The 20823-nt window shown below is 67.5% G+C and overlaps 2 protein-coding genes across 3 annotated transcripts; both read left to right on the top strand.

Moving 5' to 3' along the window:
* The first annotated feature begins 115 nt into the window (after positions 1 to 115).
* Positions 116 to 16073, top strand: BLTP2 (bridge-like lipid transfer protein family member 2). 2 transcript variants are annotated; one of them, XM_059717286.1, is made up of 39 exons: positions 121 to 290; positions 658 to 781; positions 879 to 928; positions 1080 to 1242; positions 1320 to 1438; positions 1791 to 1851; positions 2228 to 2438; positions 2616 to 2739; positions 3093 to 3217; positions 3373 to 3440; positions 3575 to 3723; positions 3936 to 4054; positions 4358 to 4521; positions 4655 to 4919; positions 5160 to 5365; positions 5732 to 6791; positions 6901 to 7092; positions 7493 to 7695; positions 7776 to 7894; positions 7970 to 8190; positions 8357 to 8547; positions 8639 to 8738; positions 8815 to 9017; positions 9436 to 9733; positions 9865 to 10022; positions 10939 to 11145; positions 11372 to 11471; positions 11764 to 11946; positions 12167 to 12288; positions 12373 to 12528; positions 12610 to 12731; positions 12830 to 13010; positions 13120 to 13206; positions 13343 to 13453; positions 13605 to 13740; positions 14253 to 14377; positions 14671 to 14772; positions 15062 to 15196; positions 15518 to 16073. In XM_059717286.1, exons 1-39 carry the CDS (start codon positions 214 to 216, stop codon positions 15698 to 15700), a joined length of 6720 nt encoding a protein of 2239 aa, XP_059573269.1. In that variant the 5' UTR covers positions 121 to 213; the 3' UTR covers positions 15701 to 16073. The 2 variants fall into 2 exon arrangements, with proteins under 2 accessions (XP_059573270.1, XP_059573269.1); XM_059717287.1 differs by lacking the exons at positions 14671 to 14772; positions 15062 to 15196; positions 15518 to 16073 and having other exon boundaries at positions 116 to 290; positions 13655 to 13740; positions 14253 to 14371.
* A 680-nt stretch (positions 16074 to 16753) lies between these two features.
* On the top strand, positions 16754 to 20492 carry RSKR (ribosomal protein S6 kinase related). The gene is made up of 12 exons (XM_059717248.1): positions 16754 to 16947; positions 17141 to 17407; positions 17939 to 18022; positions 18100 to 18168; positions 18344 to 18413; positions 18719 to 18826; positions 19094 to 19134; positions 19344 to 19371; positions 19553 to 19642; positions 19724 to 19812; positions 19913 to 20023; positions 20095 to 20492. The coding sequence occupies exons 1-12, from the start codon at positions 16885 to 16887 to the stop codon at positions 20317 to 20319; spliced, it is 1245 nt and encodes a 414-aa protein (XP_059573231.1). The 5' UTR covers positions 16754 to 16884; the 3' UTR covers positions 20320 to 20492.
* The last annotated feature ends 331 nt before the right edge of the window (positions 20493 to 20823 follow it).

The following is a 20823-nucleotide window of genomic DNA, read 5'->3' as shown; positions in this document are numbered from 1 at the left end:
GAGCCCAGGACACGTGCCCCCTCTAGCCCCGCCCCTCCCGCCAGGCCCCGCCCCGTGGCGCAGGCGCAGCAGGTGACGCTCACTCCGGGGGCGCTCACGCTCGGCCCGCCCGCACTCTGGGCGCGCTGCCGGTCGGCCCGCGGGCGGCGCCGGGCCCGTGGCGGACGGAGCGGCCGGTGCCAGGCGCGGGGGCCGGGCGGGCCCGGGGGCGTCATGCTGCCGCCGCCGCCGCTCCCCGCCGCGCTGCTCGGGCTGGCGCTGGCGCTGGGCGCGCTGCTGCTGCTGGCGCGGTGAGGGCGGGCGCGACCCCCGACCCGGGCGCCTCCTGGGTCCTGCCGCCGCCCGCCCACGCCCAGTGCGGGGGGGCGGGGGCGGTGCTAGGGGTGCCCGGGGCCCAGGCTGCAGGTGCGGGGGGGACCACCGGTGCCTGGGGACCAGGGTGCAGGTGCCAGAGGGGCCCGGGGAGCAGGTGCCAGGGGGGCATGGGGTGCAGGTGCTGGAGGGGATACGTGGGGTGCCAGGAGGGCATGGGGGGTGCCCGGGGTGCAGGTGCTGGAGGGAATATGGGGGGTGGCTGGGGCGCAGGTGCCAGGGGGGCACGGGGGGAGCAGGTTTCGGGGTGCCCGTGGCCGGCGCTGACGCGCGCTGCGCCCGCAGGTGGCTGCTGTGCCGCCTGGCCGTGCGCTGGTGCCGGCGGCGGCTCCGCGCCGAGCTGCGGGTCGGCGGCTTCCTGCGGCTCCGCAACATCAGCCTCGAGTTCCCGCAGGAGCAGCGGGTCGTGGTGGGTACCGGGCCTTGCCCCCCCCCTTCCCAGCGCCCTCCCGAAAGCAGCGCGGTCGGGCGGCAGAGCCCGCTGACTCGCCTCTGTCCCCCCGCAGGAGATCGACAGCGTCTGGATCTCCAGCAAGCTGCTGAGCCACGACCTGCCGTGCGTACCCCGGGATCCCCGCTGCGTTGGCCGGGGGCTCCGCCGGCCCTGGCACCGGGGCTGCGCCGGGCAGCACGTGGGAGCACCCGTGGGTGGCTGGGCCGCCCCGGGGGGAGCCGTAGTCACGGCCTGGCGCTGTTTCCCCGTCCAGGCGCTACCTGGCGTTGTGCTTCGGGGAGGTGCGGATCCGCCTGGACTTGCAGAAGGCCCCCGGGCGCCTGCCCCCGTTCCCCGCGGCTCCCGGGGATGGCGGCGGTGAGGAGGGCGAGCGGGAGCTGCCCGTGAAGCCCTCCCTGCTGCGAGTCCTGAGCCAGGTGAGGCCTGGAGGAGCAGGGGTGCTGGGGGGGCGGGGGGCTCCCCCCAACCGTCCTCACTGCCTCCCTGTCCTCAGCTCGTCTCCGTGCACGTGGACTCCGTCAACATCATGGTGCTGCACATGGCCACCTCCGAGTCGCTCTGGCACATCCAGGTCACCAGGACCCGGCTCCTGCTGGACAGCGACGGCAGGAGGTAACGCGGCGGGCGGGGGCCAGGGGTCAGCTGCCCACAACCAGGAGAGCCCTGCCCAGCCCCCACCTCGCACGTGACCCCTCCTTGCTGGGCAGCACACGGCCACCGCTTGGCCCATCTGCCGCTCGAGGCCGCGCGGTGGTGGTCCTGGAGCCCTCTCCCCGGGGACCTGGACCGTGCTGGTACCCAGCGGGCCCTCCTGAGGGTGGGTCAGGTGCCCTCTGCCCAAGAACGCGCCGTGGCAGCCTGCTCCCCGTTGCAGCGGCGGTAGCTCGGGTTTGGGGCAGGGAAGGGCCTGCCTGGGGCAGCAGTGGAGGCAGGTGGGGCTCATCTCCCTTCTGCTGCCCCCCAGCCTGGACTGCGAGGTGACCTTGACGCAGGTGAACAGCAAGGTGCTGAGGAGCAGCCAGCTGGTGAGTGTCGGGGCCTGGGCCCCTGGGGAGGAGGCTGGGGCTGCAGCTGGAGCTCTGGGAGGAACCGCACCGTTGCTGCCGTCCCTGCCGAGCGCGGCTGAGGCTGTGGCACCAGGAGACCTGGAGCCGGCTCCGGAGCACGTGGGCTCCTCTAGTGGGAGGTGCCAGCTGGACACGAAACCCGCAGCAGAGGACGGGGCAGGGCTTGGTCCCCGGGAGGGGCGGCAGGATGCTGCGGTGGCCTGCGCTGGGCGCTGAGACCAGGCTGTGCTCAGGCATTGCTGGGCAGGGGAAGGGCAGGCAGGAAGCTCTGCCTTGAGCAGGGCCTCCCCTGGGAGGTTGGCAGGCTCCTCGACTCCCTCCTTTCCCCCCACAGGATGACACGTGCCTGGCGGAGCTGGCGCTGGCGCTCTCCCTCTCTGTGCAGGTCAGCTTGAGCAAGCGGCAGCTGACGGGCATCAGCTTGGGCGTGTGGACTCTGCAGGCCGAGCTGCACGAGGGGCTGTTCAGCAGCGAGCTGCTGCGCCGGGTGGCCCACAGCGAGAGACGGAGCCGCGCCAGGGACCCACCTGCTGACCCTGCCCCAGGTCTGGTCTTCATACCTGGGGAGGCGGTGGGGGTGGGGAATGGGTACCTGGGGCCCCCTGGGCTCTCTGCGGCCCTAGGGGTGTGGTGGGAGCTGGGCTGGGGGCAGTAGGGCTGGATGCTACCAGGGAGGAGCGGGGAGCTCTAGGCTCGATGGCTTATGACTGTGCCCCTCTCAGGCCCTGAGGCAGCTCCCACAGCGCTGTCTTCTCTGGGTGTGGGTGCCCTGCAGCTCATCCCCAACAAGGTGAAGGTGCAGCTGGAGAGCACTAGCGTGGTGCTGTCAATGAACAGCCAGAAGAGGTAATGGTGGGGCAGAGAATGGGTCCAGTGCCTGTGCCTGCAGGGGCTGTTGTGCTACTTGTCCCTGGTGCAGGGGCTCTTCTGCCCGTGGTGCCTGGTTTCTGCCTATCCTCCTTGGCTGTGAGCCTGTGGCAGGCAAGAATGCCCCAGGGGGCTCTGTGCAGAGCCAGGCAGCGGCTCTGGGGCAGAATGAGTGTGGTCTTAGGGGTGGGGGCAGCAGGCAGTTGCCCCTTGGAGACGAGGAGACCGCCAGCTGGTGCGCGCTGGGCTGGGAGGCAGGGAGGCAGGGCGGCAGGGGCAGTGGTGCGACAGGCCCTCCCCTCACGCCCTGCACCCGGGGCCGGCTGCTGCAGGCACCTCACGTGGACCCTGAAGCTGCTGCAGTTCCTGTACCAGCGCGACGAGGAGCAGCACCCGCTGCGCAGCTTCACGCCGGTCTCTGACCTGGACCAGATGAGTGTGGAGCTGCTGCTGGAAGGCGAGTGCCAGGCGGGCTCCAGGGCAGGCGCAGGGTGGGCTCAGCCCGGGGGACTCTCGCGCAGGGACCTCCTCTCCTGGCTTCATGTGGTGTATGCGCAGTGGGTGGCTGCAGCCCTGGCCCAGCTAACCCGCCGCTGCCCCCTCTTCCTGCAGATGGCCTGCTGCTGTCCCAGAGCCGCCAGCGCATCGTGTGCCTGAGCTCGCTGAAGTCCAGTGTCCAGGTGAGTGTGCCTCAGTGCCTGCTTGTGCCCGGACTCCCTGCCCCTCCGCACCCCTGTTTCTTCACTGCCTGGTTCTGGCTCCGTGTGTGGAGCTGGGGGGTGGATCCCACTCTCGCCTCCCTCCCTGCTGCCAGGTCACGGCCATTGACGTGTCGGCCGCTGTGCTGCTCAACACCTGCATCGTCCACTACCGACACCAGGAGTTCTCGCACTGGCTTGGCGTGCTGGCGCAGGAGAGCCGGGGTCGCCACCCGCTGCCCGCCCACCAGGGCCCCAAGGGCAGGTGAGTGCCGTCCCCAGGCAGGGCAGGTTGGGTGCGTGGTGTGCATGTCTCTGGCCGGCTGCTGCTGGTTGTCCTGGGGCTGTACTGACTGCCCTGGGAGCCAGGCCAGCCATGTTCCTGACAGAGGGGCCTCCTTCAGGCTTGGTGCCCGGCAGGCTTGGCCCGCAGGGCTCTGTGCCGCTAACACTCGGTCTTTCCCCACCTTGTGGCAGGAGCTGCCCCCAGATCCTGGCTCCCATTGTCCTCTCTGCCTCCCTGTCCAACGTCAGCGTCTCGGTGCAGCTGGGGGACACGCCGCCTTTTGCCCTGGGCTTCAACTCCATCACAGCAGGTGCGAGCAGCTGTGACCTGGCTGATGTGGTTCGGCTTCTCTCTCAGGGTTGGGAACGGGGGCTAGGGCTTTGCTAGCGGCAGGTGCATAATGAGGGGAGCCTAGTTCAGCCCGGGGTCCTGCAGAGATGAGCCCTATGGGCCTGGCAGTTAGGAGGGTGTCTGGAGGAGGCACCTTCCAGTGCATTGGCTGTCCATGTGGGGGCATCCAGGTCCAGGGACTGCCCCAGGAGGGGAGGTGTCTGGGTGGCCTACGTAACATGCGCTGGCCCAGCCTGCAGTCATCCTGGCTTCGCACCCACAGACTACCAGCACCTGCGCCCCCAGACCATGCACCAGCGGGCACTGCTGACGGTCGACCACCTCTGCTGGCGTGTGGGCCCCGACTCGCACATCCAGAGGGCCCTGCACCCGCCCAGCGCCCACGTCTGGGGCGAGGCCCTAATCCTCGACTGTTTCAGCCTACAGGTGAGTGCAGCGGGGGGGCTGCGCTCCCCTCCACCCCTGGGCAGCATGCACAACTTGCCTGTGGCTAGCTGCCATGTGTTCAGTGCGGCAGGCAGGACCTGCTCGCACATAACTGCTGGCCTTGCCCCTGCAGGGCAGCTACAACCAGCCCCTGGGCACATCCAGCACCCAGGCGGACACGCTCTTCCTGGACTGCAGCCTCCGGGGCCTGCAGGTGGAGTCGTCGGACACCTGCACCGAGTGCCTTGCCAGGGTCCTGGCACTGCTGCGGCCAGGCCCTGCCGCCCTGGAGCCCCCCACAGAGCCACCGCCTTCCCCAGGGGTGCCCTGGGGTCTGCTCTGGAAAGTGGATCTGAAGGTGGAGGACATCAACCTGTTCACGCTGGCCAGCCTAGTGGGTGAGTGATTGTGGTGTTCTGCGCGCCTCGCCCCTGTCGGCTCCTGCCAGCTGCCCCCAGCAACTCTCCCTCCTCTGCGGGTCCGGTGTGCTGGGGCTGTGTCTGGGCTGCCCATGCACCCTTGCTGCCCCCTGCCTGCCCGCCCCCTCGCAGTCCCTCATGTGTCTTGGCAGGGTCTATCCTGGCTCCCTCGAGCTGGGAGTGCCCCCTGCCCCGGGGTGATGCCCCATCTCTGTGCAGGTGCTTTGGAGGTGAGGCTGGACACACTGACTGTGCAGGGTAGTGCTGAGAGCTGCACGGTTGGCGTCCAGGGTGTGGCGCTGGCCCTGGTCAAGAGCATCACAGAGAAGATGCAGCCATGCTGCAAGGCGCCGGCTGTGCCTAGGCCCGCTGTGAGCATCTCTGCGCTATCTCTCACCTACCACAGCAGCACTCGCTCCCTGGAGGTAGGCAGGGCCCTGTTGGGGAGCGGGAGACTTTGCAGCAGCTCGGGCCAAGGGAGGGCTCTGAGACCGACCTGACTGAGCCAGGGTGCATGTGGCTGGATGGATCGGGGCACGGCTGGCCTCTGTGCTGCCAGGGCCTGAGGTCGCACTCTCAGCTGAGGCCCTGGCTGTTTTGGTCGCAGCCTGTGGCAGGGCTGCTATGGGGCTGTGCGTGGGAGGTGGTGCTGGCACTGGGTGCTGTGCAGGGGGCAGGGAGGCATCTGTGCAGAGTGGGACTGGGCACCGTGCCTGGCTCCAGCCAGTGCCCTCACTCCCTCGGGAGCCCTGGGGAGAGCAGTGAGCCAGCGCCGGCTTCCCTCTGCGCAGGTGCAGTGTGGTGAGGGCCTGACAGCGTGGTGGAGCCCGCCTGACCACATGTACCTGTACCAACACGTTCTGGCTGCTCAGCACTGCTGCAACGTGCTGCAGAGCACCCTAGGCCCCCGGCACATTGCCCCAGGCCCCCCAAAGAGCCTTGGTGCAGAGGGGGCCCCGCTGAGGCAGCTGCACTCCCTGACAATGGAGCTGAGCTCAGCCAAGCTCACGGCCTTCGTCTCTGCCACCAACTACATCAGTCTGGCGGCGGAACAGGCCTCGGCCAGCTGGCACGACAGTGGCGCCCTGCAGGCGTACTGCCCCGAGGTGGTAGCTGGCTTTGATGGCCACAGCATCTTCAGCTTCAAGGAGGTGGAGGTCCAGCTGCTGCCTGAGCTGGAGGAGCTGACGCTGCAGCGCTGCGCTTGCCCAGCCCTGTGCACCCTACGCAACCGTGCCTGGGTCCTGTCCTGTGCCATGGTGGCCGTGGAGCTCCCCTACCAGTACGATGTCTCCCGCACTCTGGACGCAGCCATCGGCGTGCAGAAGTGGCTGAAGGGGCTGCATGGGCGTGGGGGTAGCCCCATGCAGCCAGCCCTGCCCCCCGACTTGCTGCTGAAGGTGCAGCGCTTCTCCTGGGTCTTCCTGGATGCCGTGCTGGAGGTGAAGCTGCGGGACAACTACGAGCTGATGAAGGACGAGAGTAAGGAGAGCGCCAAGCGGTTGCAGCTGCTGGACGCCAAGGTGGCGGCGCTGCGCAAGCAGCACGGCGAGCTGCTGCCTGCCCGCAAGATCGAGGAGCTCTACGCCTCGCTGGAGCGCAAGAACATCGAGATCTACATTCAGCGCTCGCGACGCCTCTATGCTAACACGCCCATGCGCCGGGCCCTGCTCACCTGGACCCTCGCCGGCCTCCAGCTGGCTGCCCTGGCCGACGAGTCCTTCCATGGCGCCCCTCGCGTCCTGGAGCAGATGCGGGACCTGGATGGTGTCAGCCCTCTCCCTCCTGAGGGCCTGGAGCTCGTTACTCACTGGTGCCGCATGGTGAAGGGCAGTGTCAAGACCTTCTTCAGTGAGTGTCTGCCCCTCCTGGGGGGTCCCCAGCCTCTGCTGGAGGTGTGAGGGGGGCTTTGTGGCTGCCTCTCCCTTGCTTCCTTGGAACACGCTGCCTCTTCCCGCAGTGCGCATCCGCGACTACCCCCGCTACCTGTTCGAGATCCGGGACTGGCGGCTGCAGGGCCGGCTGGCTGGGGCAGAGCAGCGTGGTCAGGCCTGCTCCCGCCTCCGCCAGGTGCTGGAGCTGGGGGCACCCTGGGGCCAGGTCACCGTCGAGAGGAACATGCCACCCCTCAAGTTCTACCACGACTTCCGCTGTAAGTGTGCTCTGAGGCGGGTGCCGCGGGGTTGGGTCTCTGGCATGGGGGTGGCCCTGTGCTCATTTGCGGAAGGCTGCAAGTGGGGCGAAAAAACCTCAGTCGGACCTAGTCTGCTCTTCTTTCCTGCCTCCACTTTGCCCCCGTGTGACAGGAGACTGGGCAAGACAGACCTAGCGTCTGACGCAGGACGTGACAGTCCGTGCGCTCTTAGTTCCATTGTGGGCCGGGGGTGTGGGGGGAGGGCTCTGCCCACGAGCCCCAGTCCTTCACCGCCTGCACTGAGCTGGGTGGGGAGGGTGGAGGGGCAAGCCGGAGGCTGGGGCTTGGCGTCCCAGCCCCTGGAGAGGAACAGGGGGCTTCCAGGAAGCAGCCGTGCTGAGTTGCTGCCCACCCCCAGCCGAGATCGCCCTGTATACCATTGTGTGGGGACCCTGCTGGGACCCGGCCTGGACCCTGGTCGGGCAGTGCGTGGATCTGCTCACCAAGCCCTCGGAGGATCCCAGCGCCCCCTTGCCCTGGTGGGATAAAAGCCGCCTGCTGTTCCACGGGGACTGGCACATGGACATTGAGCAGGCCAACCTGCACCAGCTGGCCACCGAGGTGAGTCTTCCTGGCAGCCTCCTGCCCTAGACCCTGGACTGAGCCCACGTGCCCCCCTTACCCCCAGTCTCACCTCGCAGGACCCCTACAACACCACGGAGAACATGCACTGGGAGTGGAGTGGTCTCTCCTTCCACTGGAAGCCTGGGCAGTTCGTCTTCAAGGGTGACCTGGACGTCAACGTGCGCACGGCTTCCAAGTGAGTGTGGCTGTGGGGCAGGGGCAGCATGGGGCAGGGCAGCGGCCAGGCCTGACCCCATCTCTCCCGGAGCAGGTACGACGACTGCTGCTTCCTGCACCTGCCCGACCTGTGCATGACCCTAGACCTGCAGTGGCTCTGCCACGGCAACCCCCACGACCACCACGGCGTGGTGCTGCGCTGCCCACAGTTCCTGCCCGAGGTGCTGGTAGGGCAGCTGCATGACTCGTACCGTGCCTTCCGCTCCACCAACCTCAACCTGTCCATCCACATGGACCTCACCCGGCCCAGCAGGGGTGAGTGGGGAGGTTTGGGGGCGGAGGGACGGAGATCCCCTGTGCCCCTCCTGCCGCGGCAGCACCCCGTGGTGCCTGTGGGCCGTGCATCCCAGGTGCCCGGAGGGCTCAGGTGCCACAGGCAGAGGTGGGGGAGTGATGCCGAGTGCCGTGTGTGTCCTCCCAGAGCTCTCCCAGCCCCAGATCCTGCTCTACAGCAGCACCCTGCGCTGGATGCAGAACTTCTGGGCCACCTGGACCAGTGTGACGCGCCCCATCTGCCGCGGGACGCTCTTCAACAACCTTAAGCCCAGCAAGAAGAAGCTGGGGCAGCACTACAAGGAGCTCTCCTTCCGTGCCCTCTTCCCCCAGCTCCAGGTGAGGCTGCACCCAGGTGCGGGTGAGCCACGGGGGGGCAGGTGAGGCGCTCTTGTCTGCAGCAGTCTGAGTGCCTGTCTCTGTCCCGCAGGTGCATTACTGGGCCTCGTTTGCGCAGCAGCGAGGGATCCAGGTGGAGTGCCGCAAGGGGCACATCTTCACTCGTGGTACTCAGCGGCTCATCCCCCAAGGTGAGGCGGGGGCCAGGGGCTGGCTGGGGCCTGGGCTGGGCCTCGGGCTCCCTGCTAACTGCTGTCCTCGCTCCAGCCGGCACCGTGATGCGGCGCCTGATCTCGGAGTGGAGCGTCACGCAGATGGTGAGCGACCTGAACGCTGTCACCGTGTACCTCATGGCCTCGACCTGCGACGAGAGTGCTGACCACCGCCTCAACTCCCTGGTGAAGAAGACCCACCTGCTGAGCCTGTCATGCCTCACCTACCAGCGGCACAGTGCCCGCGCTGCCGAGGAGGTACCACCCCAGCCCCCATGCCTGCTTTGCTACTATCACGCAGGGCAGGGGGATCCCAGGGGGTGTGAACTACCCCATGACACCAGCATGGGGAGGGGGCTGATTCCCCAGGGACCCTCCAGGTGCTTGGGGCAGGAGGAACTGAGCAGGGCCGAACAGCTGTGCCGTCAGCAGCCAGTGCCTATCTTTGTGGGGGACTCGTGGGCCCTCTATCAGGGTTCAGAAAAAGGCAGCGACCACTCTGCCAGCCAGGCCTGGAGCCCTGGTCCCTTGGGTGCTTTCCAAGGCTGCCACGCTGCCTCCCCAGGACCTGCAGGACCTCTGAGCCCGTTGCTGGAGGGAGTTGTGCAGTCAGGTCATGGCAGGAGAGGAGGGGTGGGGGGTGTCTGGCTTTGCACCAACCTGCAGGATCCCACAGGAGCTGCCCGTCCGGGATGGGGACGATGTCTTCCATACACACCAGCTGCAGCTGGTGGACCTGCGGGCGTCCTGGACCACCACGAACCGCGACATTGCCTTCGGCCTCTACGATGGCTACAAGAAAGCAGCCGTGCTCAAGCGGAACCTCTCCACTGAGGCGCTGAAGGGGTTAAAGATCGACACCCAGCTCCCTGCTAAAAAGCTGAAGCGGGGCCCCCCTGCCCCCCAGCCGCCCCCCCAGCCACGGGCGAGTGCCTCCAGCAACGGGGGCCGCGCTGAGAGGGGCTCCTCGGGGGGTGAGTGCACCTGCCCTGGTCCCAGGAGCCGCTGAGCCTTGCTCTGCCAGGCAGGAGCCTCCTCCTCCTCCCTGCCCCTGCTGGTAGAGCCCCTGCCCCGCCAGGCGACGCTAACCCCACTCTCGCCCCAGGAGCCTACATGCTGCAAAAACTCATCGAGGAGACGGACAAGTTCGTGGTCTTCACAGAGGAGGAGTCAGGGGCCACGGAGCAGCTGTGCGGCATCGCCGCCTGCCAGACAGACGACATCTTCAACCGCAACAGCCTCATTGAGCTGGTTAACTGCCAGGTACCTGGGACCCTGCCCTGCTCCCCGCCCCGTCCTCTTCCTGACCTGCTGGGTGGCACAGAGGTGGAAAGGGATCTTGGAGTCCTAGTGGACTCCAAGATGAACATGAGCCGGCAGTGTGACGAAGCCATCAGAAAAGCCAATGGCACTTTATCGTGCATCAGCAGATGCATGACGAATAGGTCCAAGGAGGTGATACTTCCCCTCTATCGGGCGCTGGTCAGACCGCAGTTGGAGTACTGCGTGCAATTCTGGGCGCCGCACTTCAAGAGGGATGCGGATAACCTGGAGAGGGTCCAGAGAAGGGCCACTCGTATGGTCAAGGGCCTGCAGACCAAGCCCTACGAGGAGAGACTAGAGAAACTGGACCTTTTCAGCCTCCGCAAGAGAAGGTTGAGAGGCGACCTTGTGGCTGCCTATAAGTTCATCACGGGGGCACAGAAGGGAATTGGTGAGGATTTATTCACCAAGGCGCCCCCGGGGTTACAAGAAATAATGGCCACAAGCTAGCAGAGAGCAGATTTAGATTGGACATTAGGAAGAACTTCTTCACAGTTCGAGTGGCCAAGGTCTGGAACGGGCTCCCAAGGGAGGTGGTGCTCTCCCCTACCCTGGGGGTCTTCAAGAGGAGGTTAGACGAGTATCTAGCTGGGGTCATCTAGACCCAGCACTCTTTCCTGCTTATGCAGAGGGTCGGACTCGATGATCTATTGAGGTCCCTTCCGACCCTAACATCTGTGAATCTATGAATCCCCTGGGCACTGTCCCCACAGCCAGTGCTCCTGCCCTGCTCTCTCCCCTGCCCCCCTAGGGAGGGTGGGGACTAAGGGCTGTGCATTCTTCCCCTGCTGCCTACGGGACCTGGGGGGGCGGGTGTCCCTGCTCGGCCGGCGCTCAGGGGCTGCTCCTGCTGCAGATGGTGCTGCGTGGGGCGGAGACAGAGGGCTGTGTGATCGTGTCGGCGGCCAAGGCCCAGCTGCTGCAGTGCCAACACCACCCCGCCTGGTACGGGGACACGCTCAAGCAGAAGACCTCGTGGACCTGCCTGCTGGATGGCATGCAGTACTTTGCCACCACCGAGAGCAGCCCAGTGGAGCAGGAGGATGGGCAGCTGTGGCTGGAGGTGGGTGGCTGCCCTGTCCCTGTGTGAGCCCAGACCAAGCCCCAGCAGTCCCCTGTACAAGGGAAGCGAGACCTGGAGCCCAAACCAGCCCCTGGCTAGGGCAGGGTTGAGGGTCCCACCCTGGCCACTGGGGAAGAGCTTGGCCCCTTGCGGGGCTGGTGCCTGGGTGACTGGGGTGGCAGGGCCGGGTTGGGCAGAGCATTACCGCTGCCTTGTCTGCCCCCAGGTGAAGAACATCGAGGAGCATCGGCAGCGCAGCCTGGACTCGGTGCAGGAGCTCATGGAGAGCGGGCAAGCCGTGGGCGGCATGGTCAGCACCACCACAGGTCAGTGCCCCAGCATGGCTGGGCTGGACCCCAGGCTCCCTCCTCAGGGTGCTGAGGGCTCCTGGGCCGCCTCCTTGCTGGTCAGTGCAGCCGAGTGAGAGCTCTGGGGCCCTGCGTGGGCTAGAGGCAGGGGTTGGGCTTGCATTCGTCATTCTGCCCTGCCTGGGGTCTGCCCCCTCAGTCTGCATGCTGGGCAGTGTGTTCAGCATGCAGGGGACGGGCAGCCTCGGTGCCCTTCCCCAGCCGGCCCAAGGTGCAGCACCCTGACGGCTGCCCCTGTGCCCGCTCCCAGACTGGAACCAGCCCTCGGAAGCCCAGCAGACCCAGCAGGTGCAGAGGATCATCTCCCGGTGCAGCTGCCGCATGTACTACATCAGTTACAGCCACGACATCGACCCAGAGCTGGCCACCCAGATCAAGCCGCCCGAGACCCCGGCCCACCTGGAGAAGGAGGACCTGCTGAAGAAGCAGGAGGGTGCGGTTACAGGGTCCCCACCGGACGGCCCTACGTTGGTCCATCCTGTCCCCGGAGCTGTCTGAGCGGGGCCTGCCAACCCTTCCTGATTTGGTTCTGGTTTTTGCCCGGTGTGGGCTCCCTCAGCCCCTGCTGTGATGCCCCCTCCCAGCTCTGGCTGTGGCCAGGGTGGCTCTGCCCCCAGCTGTCCCCAAAACCCATCCCTCTGGTCTCCTTCCAGGTGCTGTGGACACATTCACACTGATCCACCATGACCTGGAGATCTCCACCAACCCAGCGCAGTACGCCATGATCCTCGACATTGTCAACAACCTGCTGCTGCATGTGGAGCCCAAGCGCAAGGTACTTGCAGGAGCCAGGGTGGGGTGGGGGTGCAGGGCCCCCATAGGGCCCCCTCACCCTCTGACGTCTCTCCCTGTGCTGTAGGAGCACAGCGAGAAGAAGCAGCGGGTGCGGTTCCAGTTGGAGATCTCCAGCAACCCCGAGGAACAGCGCAGCAGCATCCTGCACTTGCAGGAGGCCGTGAGGCAGCATGTGGCCCAGATCCGCCAGCTGGAGAAGCAGATGTATTCCATCATGAAGGTGTGGCCCCACCTGGGCTGGGGGGTGGGCTGGGGGGGTCCCGTGCCAGGACAGGCGGCCCTGACCTTGTCGCCCATCCAGTCTCTGCAGGATGACAGCAAGAATGAGAGCCTGCTTGACCTGAACCAGAAGCTGCAGCAGCAGCTGAGCCAAGAGAAGGCCACCCTGCAGCTGGAGAGCGAGGAGCTCAACATCCTTATCAGGTATTGGAGCCCAGAGGCAGTCTATCCTGGGCTGCCCCCAGCCCCGGCACTGCTCCCAGGAGCCGCAGTTTCACGGCATCCCCTTGCCCACTTGGCAGGTGCTTCAAGGATTTCCAGCTGCAGCGGGCCAACAAGATGGAGCTGCGCAAGCAACTCGAGGACGTGAGCGTGGCACGGCGCACTGAGTTTTACTTCGCCCAGGCTCGCTGGCGCCTCACCGAGGAGGACGGGCAGCTGGGCATCGCTGAGTTGGAGCTGCAGCGCTTCCTCTACAGCAAGGTACCTCCATCCTGGGGGCTCGAGCCATCCCTCCGGCTTGGCGGCTGGGCTCCAGCATGGGCTGCAGGTGGGGGCGATCAGGGCAGAGGCACTCATGGCTGTTCTGCAGGTGAACAAATCAGATGACACTGCGGAGCATCTCCTGGAGCTGGGCTGGGTCACCATGAATAATCTCCTGCCCAACGCCGTGTACAAGGCAAGCACCTGCCTGGGAGCGAGGCCTGAGACCCCCTCCTGGCCAGGCTGGGTGGGGGAGCGTCCCCAGGATGTGGGGGGCGCGTGCTGAGCTGCCCCTGTCCTCACCTGCCTGTGCTCCCCCCCGTGCCCGGCAGGTGGTGCTGCGGCCTCAGAGTTCCTGCCAGTCCGGCCGGCAGCTGGCGCTGCGCATCTTCAGCAAGGTGCGGCCCCCGGTCGGGGGCATCTCCATCAAGGAGCATTTTGAGGTGAGCGGGTCCTCCTGGGCTGGTGCTTGGCAGCTGCAGCAGGAGGCACTGGAGGGGACGGGGCTGAAGCCTCCCAGGAGCGAGGGCGGGCAGGGGTTACATGCAGCCTGGGGTCCCCGTGCTGGCTGCTGACTTGCTGCTCCTCCCGCAGGTGAACGTGGTGCCTCTGACCATCCAGCTCACCCACCAGTTCTTCCACAGGATGATGGGCTTCTTCTTCCCTGGGCGCAATGTGGAGGAGGAGGAGGTGGGCGACGAGGAGGACAAGTCCAAGCTGGTGACGACAGGTGAGAGCTGGCAGGGTGCAGGGCTGGCTGCAGTCCTGCATGCCCAGCTCCATGCAGCACAGGTGCTCTTGCCTAGCAGAGCATGATTGGACCCCACCTGTGTGCAGGGACATTGGGTCTGGCAGGGACTCTTGGAGCCTGGCATTGCCCTGGTGCTTTGGCTGTGGTCTGGGGGGCGAGGTGGAGCCGCTTGCAGGTGACGCAGCCTGGACCACTCACAGGCCCGTGGCAGAGTGGGCTTTGGGTCGCCTGCTGAATGCCACGCGTGTTTGCAGCCGAACACAGGGTCACACAGCCAAGAACAGGGGAAGGCTCAGGGTGAGCTCCGTATGGGCTGGGAGCCAGGGCTGGGCGAGGCGAGGGGGGAACCAGAGACCTGTGCGCACAGGTGAGGCCATGGCCAGAGCAGCATGGCTCAAGGGGGTTGGCAAGCAGGCTGGTAGCCCGGGGGGGCTGGGCTGGTCCATGCAGCAGCCCCCCACCCCACATTGATGCCTGCCCACCTCCTGCAGGGATGCCTGTGGTGAAGCCGCGGCAGCTGATGGTGGCTGAGGACTCGCTGGGCCCAGGGAAGGGGGTCGCTCAGGGACTGAACCGGACATCGGGGGTCAGGAGGTCGTTCCGCAAAGCACCCGAGGTAGGTCCTGCTGCTGTTGGGGGGCCTCCTCAGGCTGGTGTCCTGCTTGGGGGCAGGCCTGCAACCTCCCCAGCCCCAGCTGCAGCATGAGGACCCCTCCCCACTAGCAGGCCAAGCCTGGTCTGTACGGTGAGGACTCGGGCACTGCAGCCACGTGGCAGAGGGGAGCCCGGGCTTGGTGTGCAGCTCAGTAAAGCAGCAGCGTGGTGCCGGCCCGGTGCCCCACTCCCTGGCTCCAGACCCTATCCCTCCACGCAGTGCGGGCTCACGGCTCTGCCTGGCTCTGTCCCCAGCATCCCGTGGACGACATTGACAAGATGAAGGAGCGCGCCGCCATGAACAACTCCTTCATCTACATCAAGATCCCGCAGGTGCCGCTCTGCGTCAGCTATAAGGTCTGTGCCCCTCGTGGCGGGCATCTGGTGGGCCCTGGCTGAGGGAGGGGGCACAGCCCGGGCCAGGCCTTGCAGAGGAGTCGTACGCCAGCACTTGCGGGGCAGCCGCAGCCCTCTCGGCACGTGCACTGGCTCTTCCCCCTCTCTGCTGTGGCCTGTGCCCCTGGGAGCGTGCAGGCCACATCTGCTCTGTGCGTCTCTCCTGAGAGCCCCGTCCCTGCGGCGTGAGGATGGTGGAGCCAGGCTTGGCCACAGGCTGCGTGACAAGTCGAGTCTTCCCCTCGTACAGGGCGAGAAGAACAGCGTGGACTGGGGGGAACTGAACCTGGTGCTGCCGTGCCTGGAGTACCACAACAACACCTGGACCTGGCTGGACTTCGCCATGGCGGTGAAGCGGGACAGCCGCAAGGCCCTGGTGGCACAGGTATGGGGGACTGGCTGCTCCTCTCTCCTCGGCCCTGCCCAATGCCTATGGCTGGCAGTTCTGCTGCTTCCGCTGCCCTGGCCAGGCTGAGGGAAGTGCCCGGGGCTCGTGCATGGGTGTGGGGACAGGCTGGGGAAAGCCCTGTCCCCGTGGCTTCCTGGTGCTGCAGGAAGCACCGGGGCCTGGACCCATGCTGCCAGTCTTGCTGGGACTACTGCCAGGGCCTGACCCAGGACCAGCTCCCCAGGGGGTGCTAGGATGTGCCTGGTACACGCCCTGCCCTGCTCGGCCTGCCTGAGCCCGCCGCCCCTACCTCTGCAGGTGATCAAGGAGAAGCTGCGCCTGAAGCCAGCGGCGGGGGCCGAGGCCCGGGGGAAGGCGGAGAGCAAGTCGGACGGGCCCGTGCCCCAGCAGGAGGAGGACGAGAAGGCGCGGCTGCTCATCGGCCTGAGCGTGGGCGAGAAGAACCCGGGCAAGAAGTCCATTTTCAGCAGGCGCAAGTGAGGCCGGTGCCCGGCTGGTCGGGAAGGGGCAGGAGCAGCTCTGGCCGCCTTGGGGAGAGGGGAGCGCAGCCCCTCCTCGCAGCTGGCCCGGCCCACGCCATAAGGACTGTCTCGTCGCAGGGGCACAGTTGGGCCATGGCAGGCTGTTGGCTGCTTGCTGGGGTGGGGACGCCGGGCCCAGGCGTCCGCTGTTTGCACGGAGCCTTGTTTTTTATTACGGGTGTATCCCGCACGGCTCTCGCCGGGCGCGGCAGTGTTGATGTCTCGGCCGGAGCAACCGTCCGTGCTGCAGGAGTGTGTCCGCTCCGGCCCGGTGACTGTTGGGGAAGTGGGGACTGGTGGAGAGCATTTAATAAATAAGTTTTTAATTTGGATCTGTCTGCGTCCTGGCGTGATGGACTCCTCTCTGGCTGTAGGGAGTCATGCATGGGATCCCGCTCCCTCTGTGCCCGCTCCCCCAGCCTCGAGCATGTGGCTGAGCTGCCGGGGTGGTTTTCCTGCTTGCTCTGTGCTGCAGTGAGACTGGGCTTCGGTGCCAGGCTTACCCCCTCCAGGCTCTGCTTGCCTGGGCTTCCTCTTCTGCCTGGCCCAGGGCAGCTGGCACCTCCCTGAATCAGGCCGGCTCCGGTGGGGAGCTGCACACCCCTGCAGTCGGGACTATCCCCAGTCCCCAGCTTCACAGCGCTGCGATTCCTCCCCATGCGGCCACGCTGAGCATCACTGGTGCATGCTGCTGCGGGGGCCCTGGGAGCTGCCAAGCAGCTGCAAGTCTGGGGGGGTGTATTGAGTGTAGGCCCCCCTCCTGGGCTGTGCTGGGCTGGGCCTGTGCAGCTTATCCTGGTGGGGAGCAGAGATGCTGGCTTTGCATCAACCTGGGTGGTGCTGGTGGCAGGGACCATCCAGCTGTGAGGCACCTGGGCACAGCTGGGGGGGGAGGCTGGCAGAGCCCCCCTGTGGCCAGCGCAGTCTGGGGGGGCATGGGGCAGCTGTGCGTGGGGCTGGGGCCTGGCCATGGGCGGTGCTCATTATGCAAAGGGGAGGAGCGGGCCTGCATGCTAACGAGCAGTCCTCAGCCGTGGGGATTAGGGCATTTATGTAACGGTCCAGGGATTAGAGGGGCTGCCTAGCGAGGATCCTCCAGCCATGCGGCGTACGGGGTGGGCGGCAGGCTAGGGCGGAGGGGCCATGGGAGCCGCCAGCAGCCAGCCCCAGCCGGCCGCCCCCCGCACCGCGCCGGCATCGTTCACGGTCTGTCCACGGGCAGGGGGTCGCGGGGCTGCGGGTGCAGGGTTAAGCATGGGGGCTGGGGATAGGAGTGGTCAAGTGGCTGCGAGGGGTGGGGGGTTAGGATCCCTGGGGGGGAATGGGGAGTGCCATACAGGGCTGGGTCCGGGTCCCAAGCAGGTCGCAGCAGGTGACCCCTGCTCCGCTGGCTCTGCAGGGCAGTGGTGTGGCGGCCGAGCCTGCCTGGCCCCGCAGCTGGAAGCGTGTCCTGTGCAGCGTGGGGACTGCCGTGTCAGGGCTGGAGCGGGTCCTGGTGGCCAGGCGGCACGAGGGGGCCGAGTCGCCGCGGGGGCCGATCCCCGTGGCTGAGCAGCTGCCCCGGCTGGTGCAGAAGGTGGTGTCGGAGTGGCCGCTGCCGCAGTTTGTGGCCCTCTTCCTCCCCGAGTTCCCCGTGCGGCCCCCCATCCGCCAGCAGCAGCTCAAGGTGCGGGGCCCGCTGGGCTGGGGGCGGTCGCGTGGCCCCCGGGACAGAGCCCGGCCTCAGCCCTGGCCGTCCCAGCCTCCCCACCTCCTCCCGGGCACTCTCCTCTGCCAGCCCCCGGGGGACACGAGCCTGAGCCTCCTCAACCCCTTCCCCGGCTCTGGTTGTGGTGGTTCTGGCCCCGGGGTCTCCTTTCTGCTCCAGGGCTCCGGTCTGCGTGCCCCTGGGCCTGGGCCTGGGAGTGCCATGAAAACATAAGACTTGCCGTGTTCTGGGTCCGGTGCTGGCCCGTCTCCTGCGTGGCGCGGCAGCAGGGTGTGATGCCGAACGGGGCTGAGCAGGGTTTTCCCCTCTGCCTCTCCCTCGCGGCCTGCAGCATTTAAGGTCCAGGGAGCTCCGATGCCGAGGCCGTGCCCCGCGCCCGGTACCTGCCAATGCCCTTTTCCTCCAAGCACACGTCCGGCCCCTTTTTTGAACCCGGCTTAATGGCTTCCAAGCTGTCCTGGCGCCAACCTCCGCCCTCTCCTCCGGCAGGTCCTGGGCTTTGTGGCCAAGGGCTCGTTCGGCACGGTCCTGAAGGTGCTGGACTGCAGGCGGGAGATGGTGGTCGCGGTGAAGGTGAGTGCCCGTCCTGCACCGCCCTGCCTGTGCCCAGGCCGTGCCGCTCCCGCTCACCCCTGCCGTGCCTCTCGCAGGTGGTGCCCAAGGTGGAGGTGCTGCGGCGGGACACCCTGAAGCAGTGCAAGGAGGAAGTCAGCATCCAGGTACCTGCCAGGGCTGGGGGATGTGGGGCAGCCGGCTCCTCTCCCTGGCTCTCAGGCAGGGACTGGTGCCCCACATCAGAGGGGGGCTGGGCAGGGGCTGAGCCCTCCTGCGGGCCCTGCCTATTCCTGCCCACCCTGGCTCGGGTACTCACGGGTCCTTTCCCTCCATTGCCAGCGGCGGGTGCAGCATCCTTTTGTTCACTGCCTCGGGGACAGCTGGCAGGGACAGCGGCACCTCTTCATCAGTGAGTGACCATCTGTTGCTGGCCGGCGGGAGCCGGTCCCCTGCACATGCTCCCCCTGCGCACGTCTCTGCCACACGCTTGCCCCACGCTAAGCCGGCGGCTGCAATCCCTGGATTAGCTGCGCTGCTTGCTGCCCCGCAGATCAGAGGGGCAGGGGCTGCCTCTGCCCCGGGGGAGAGCGGTGCGTGGTGTGGGGGTGACGGGAAGCCGTGTGGGACCTGCTCTGCTCCCGGCTCCCCCAGGGGAAGGGGGGGTCTCTTGGGGGCGGCTGGGCTGCAGCGCGTCTGTTTGCTCGCCCTGCGCAGTGTGCACGTACTGCAGCACCGGGGACCTGCACGCGCTCTGGGCCGCCTCGGGGCACCTGGAGGAAGCCACCGTGCGCCTGTTCGCGGCCGAGCTGATCCTGGTGCTGGGTGAGTGGCCGGCGCCGGGGCGGAGGGAGCTGGTGGGCATTGCCGGGCTGCCCTGGCGATGCTTCCGGGAGCCCCAGCACCGGTGGGGGTTGCTGGGCTCCCACCCTGCTCCAGGCTGGTCTGTGCCTCCTGCTGCCCCCTTGGAGGGGCCGGCCAGACCCCAGGAGCTCCACTGTCCCCTCCAGGTCTCCTGTGGGGGCTGCTCTGGGATGGGCTGGGGAAGCCGTGGGGAGGGGACCGGGCTGCTGATGCTGCGCCTCCCCCCAGGGTACCTCCACGACCTGGGCATCGTGCACCGCGACGTGAAGGTACGATGTGGCCCCGTCCGGCCTTGCCACGTGCCGGTGCCCTGCCATGGGGGTGCTAGCTGCCAGGCTCGGGTGCCTTGGCCCCACTGGCTCCCTCCTCCCTGCTGGCAGGGGCTTCGGGGCACCGGGGCAAGGGACCCTGCCACCTCTTGCGCTTCTCCTGTGTCCTGGGCACGGGAGCGACATAACCCGCCGTCTCCTTCTTGCAGATGGAAAACATCCTCCTGGACGAGCGAGGTAAAGCCCGGTGGGGCGCCCGTCCCGGGGCTGGTCCCCTCCTCTCAACGGAAGCGTATTCGGCTTGGGGCACTGGGCTGGGAGGGGAGGCCCCCTCCTCCACCCACAGCCCCAGGATGGGGCCGGGCCAGGGGTGCGCAGGGTGGGGGCAGCCCGGTGATGCCCCCGCGCCTCCCTGCAGGGCACCTGAAGCTGACGGACTTCGGCCTTTCCCGGCACCTGCCGCGGGGGGAGCGTGCCTACACCATCTGCGGCACGCTGCAGTACATGGGTGAGCTGCGGGGTTGGGGTTGGGGTGAGGGTTGGGGCCGGGGCCCGCGCCCACCCTGACACTTCCTCATCTCCCCGACAGCCCCCGAAGTGCTGAGCGGAGGTCCCTACACTCACGCTGCTGACTGGTGGTCCCTGGGGGTCGTGCTCTTCGCCTTGGCTACGGGACAGGTGAAGGCCGTGCTGCTCCGGGCCCCCAGCCGGGCCCGAGCCCAAGGGGCTCAATGGGGAGAGGGGCCCAGGCGCTGACCCTTCCTCTCCGTGCCCCCAGTTCCCCGTGGCGCCCGAGAGAGACCACGTGGCCATGCTGGCGAGCGTGACCCGGTGCAGCTACGCGATGCCGCCCAGCCTGAGCCGGGCGCTGTCCCTCCTGCTCAGCGAGGTAATGCCCGCTGCCCACCTCCCCATCCCCCAGCGCTGCCCGCGGCCCCTCACGCCCGGCTTCCCCCCCAGCTCCTGTGCCGCACCCCGCTGCAGCGCCCGCACCACCTGCACCACTTCAAGGCCCACCCCTTCTTTCGGGGTGTGACCTTCGACCCCCAGCTGCTGCAGAAGCACCCTGTGGCTGTGGCCGTGGCCGTGCCGCGGGCACCAGAGACCACGCTGGACGCCGCCGTCGCCTTCACGGACTTCGACTGTGACCTCCTGGCCCCCCGCGGCCAGCCCTGGCCAGGCTGAGGGCGCCCTGCGGGGCTGCCCCGCACCGGGCCGCGGCCACCGCCCGACACTCAGGAACCCGCCGCTGCGCCGGACCCGCCACCGGCATCTCAGGGGAGTGGCAGGCGGCACTGCCTGCTGTAGCCCCGTCCTCCTGCCCCGGGGCCTGCGGGGCAGACCAGCAATAAACTTTCTTCTCTGGGGCTGGTGTGTGTGGCTGTGGCTGTGGCTGTGGCAGGGTCAGGGTGGGGGTCTTCCTTGGGGAGTGGGGGCTGCCCCTTGCACCGCCCCCGCGGGTGAAGGGCAGGGCTGCTCCCCTCCGTTGGACTCAGGGGAGGCCGCGGCTGCGGTGGGAGGAGAAGGAGCAATGGGCGCAAGCTGCAGAAGGGTAAACTGAGGTCGGGCGCTCGGCCGCAGCGCTGCGGCTCCGAGCCGGCCCCACCCCCCGGTGGGCGGGGCGACGCGGGGCCCGCCCCCGTGCCGTGACGTTGCACGGCCGCCTCCAATGGGAGCTGCGCGCTATTT

Source organism: Alligator mississippiensis, chromosome 14 (assembly GCF_030867095.1).
Source record: "Alligator mississippiensis isolate rAllMis1 chromosome 14, rAllMis1, whole genome shotgun sequence".
Taxonomy (NCBI): domain Eukaryota; kingdom Metazoa; phylum Chordata; order Crocodylia; family Alligatoridae; genus Alligator; species Alligator mississippiensis.
This window is presented reverse-complemented; position numbering and strand designations above follow the sequence as displayed.